General features: G+C 37.0%; 1 protein-coding gene across 1 annotated transcript; it reads right to left on the bottom strand.

The window, feature by feature from the left end:
* Positions 1 to 272: 272 nt before the first annotated feature.
* On the bottom strand, positions 273 to 1,408 carry LOC131996348 (uncharacterized). Its single transcript, XM_059365951.1, has 2 exons — positions 740 to 1,408; positions 273 to 655 (listed from the first exon to the last, which is right to left on the bottom strand). The coding sequence occupies exons 1-2, from the start codon at positions 1,406 to 1,408 to the stop codon at positions 503 to 505; spliced, it is 822 nt and encodes a 273-aa protein (XP_059221934.1). The 3' UTR covers positions 273 to 502.
* Positions 1,409 to 1,910: the final 502 nt, after the last annotated feature.

Genomic DNA, 1,910 nt, shown 5'->3' on the forward strand with positions numbered 1-1,910 from the left:
GGTCCATGTTGTGATATAGCTGCCATATAAACCGATCTTGGGTTTTGACTTCTCGAGCCTCCAGAGGGCGCAATTATTATTCGATTAGAATGAAATTTTGCACGACGTGTTTTGTTTTGATATCCAACAAATGTGCCGTGTATGGTTCTAGTCGGTCGATAACCTGATATAGCTGTCATATAAACCGATCTTGGGTCTTGAATTCTTGAGCCTCTAGAGCGCGAGATAAGGATGGTGGAACCTCCGTGGTTAAAAAAAATAACTCTTTGCAATTTGAAGTCTGAACAAAGAATGATTTTTATTTTCATTTTAAATCTTAAAGAAAACTAAGTTACAATATAATAAATGATGATTAAAGTAAAAGCTAGATTTCTTGGAATTATACAATAAAAGTTACAAAACAATTTCTTATTAATTAGTTGGTGTTCTTATTGCTAACAATGATATTGGTTATATGAGACAAATATATTTATTGGTTATTCAGCGTTAATTATGACCTAAATCAATAGGTTAACGTTCTCGGTGGTTTTGGTGGAGATAATAAGGTGGGTGTCGTAACTGGTTTTGGTGGAGACAATAAGGTGGGTGTCGTAACTCCTCCCCCCTTAAGATAGAGCGACGGCCACAATGAAGATGTTGTGGTCGGAGTGATAGGCTGTGGAGGTGGAAAGTGGTGTTTGTACGTATTTTTTCGTTTAATGACAATGATGAGTATGGTAATGACTACTATTGTGCATACTAATGTTGTTGTTGTTGTGACTGAGTGAACTGTTGTAGTGGTTATTTCCAGGTTGCTAATTCTGTTGTTGGTTAGAAAGTTGAAATCCTCGAGTTTTTGAAGACTAAGTATTTCGATTGTGGAGTTTACGGAAATGTTGCTGTTTGGTAACGGGGGTATGTGGAGTTGATCCCAATATGCATCGGTATCATCGTGGTATGTTATACCATTTATTGAGACGTCACAGTTCTGGAAACGCACAAGGGCTGTGTCTTTTACTGTGAGAGTTTTGATACTGCAAGTAGAATTTATTAGTGTCTCTGGTGAGTGTATAAAAAGTATTAGGTTTTGTTCCACTTGTGTGATCGATTCCCTTTTTCCAACGTCACTAATTGGGCAATTTGCTTCTTTATTGTTTATTAAGTTTCCAATACATAACGAGTATTTGGTTTCTTCCTGTCGGATCGGTATACCGCAATAATATGTTCCTTCGATCGATGGGCAAAGTGTTTTGTGATGGTGTGTGGAATTTTCATTAAACAATATATATGGTTCTGTTATTATTAACTTAGTTATGTTTATTGGTAAAGGAATTATGTGGTATAGAAAATAGTCTTCTTCAGAGACATTCGGTACAAGAATATTAAAAATGATATTTGTTTCATTGTAGTAGGCTTGCATGCCTAGCATTTCATAAATATTTTCGATAGATCTGACTTCAATATTTTTTTGTTTTAATTTGACTTCTATGTTTTCGAGTTCTTCCGGGCTGAGGAGGAATCTTGAAATTATATTTAGTTTTGACAGAACTACTGCCTGACATTGTGTAAGTCTCTTATTAGGGATGTCTCAGTCCGTTTGTCTGAGTAGTGAAGTATGAGGTTATTCTTTATGTCATCCCAAATGAGTGGAGTTCCGTACATATTGAGGACCTCATTGGCCTGTCCCTCAATTTTGTTTCGTATGGCCCTTAGTAAAATCTGGCCATACGGAGTGTTGTCCGTGCCACGTATATATAATAGGATCTCCTCAACGTTATTGAGGAATTCGTACAGGAGTTTTTGGTTTCCGTCGAATTTAGGCAAATCCTTAATCGCGTCGGGGATTCTCAGTGAGTTGAAAATCTCGACCTGATTGGTTGCCGGGCCTTGAGTTGGTTGCGTCGATTGATTCATTTGATCTAAAATGGAAC

This window comes from Stomoxys calcitrans, chromosome 3 (assembly GCF_963082655.1).
Source record: "Stomoxys calcitrans chromosome 3, idStoCalc2.1, whole genome shotgun sequence".
Taxonomy (NCBI): domain Eukaryota; kingdom Metazoa; phylum Arthropoda; class Insecta; order Diptera; family Muscidae; genus Stomoxys; species Stomoxys calcitrans.

Coding starts and splice junctions, on each gene's coding strand:
- LOC131996348 (XM_059365951.1), bottom strand. CDS start 1,408: ATGCTAGGCATGCAAGCCTACTACAATGAAACAAATATCATTTTTAAT. Junction 656..739: donor TCACAACAACAACAACATTA/GTATGCACAATA, acceptor CCACCTCCACAG/CCTATCACTCCGACCACAAC.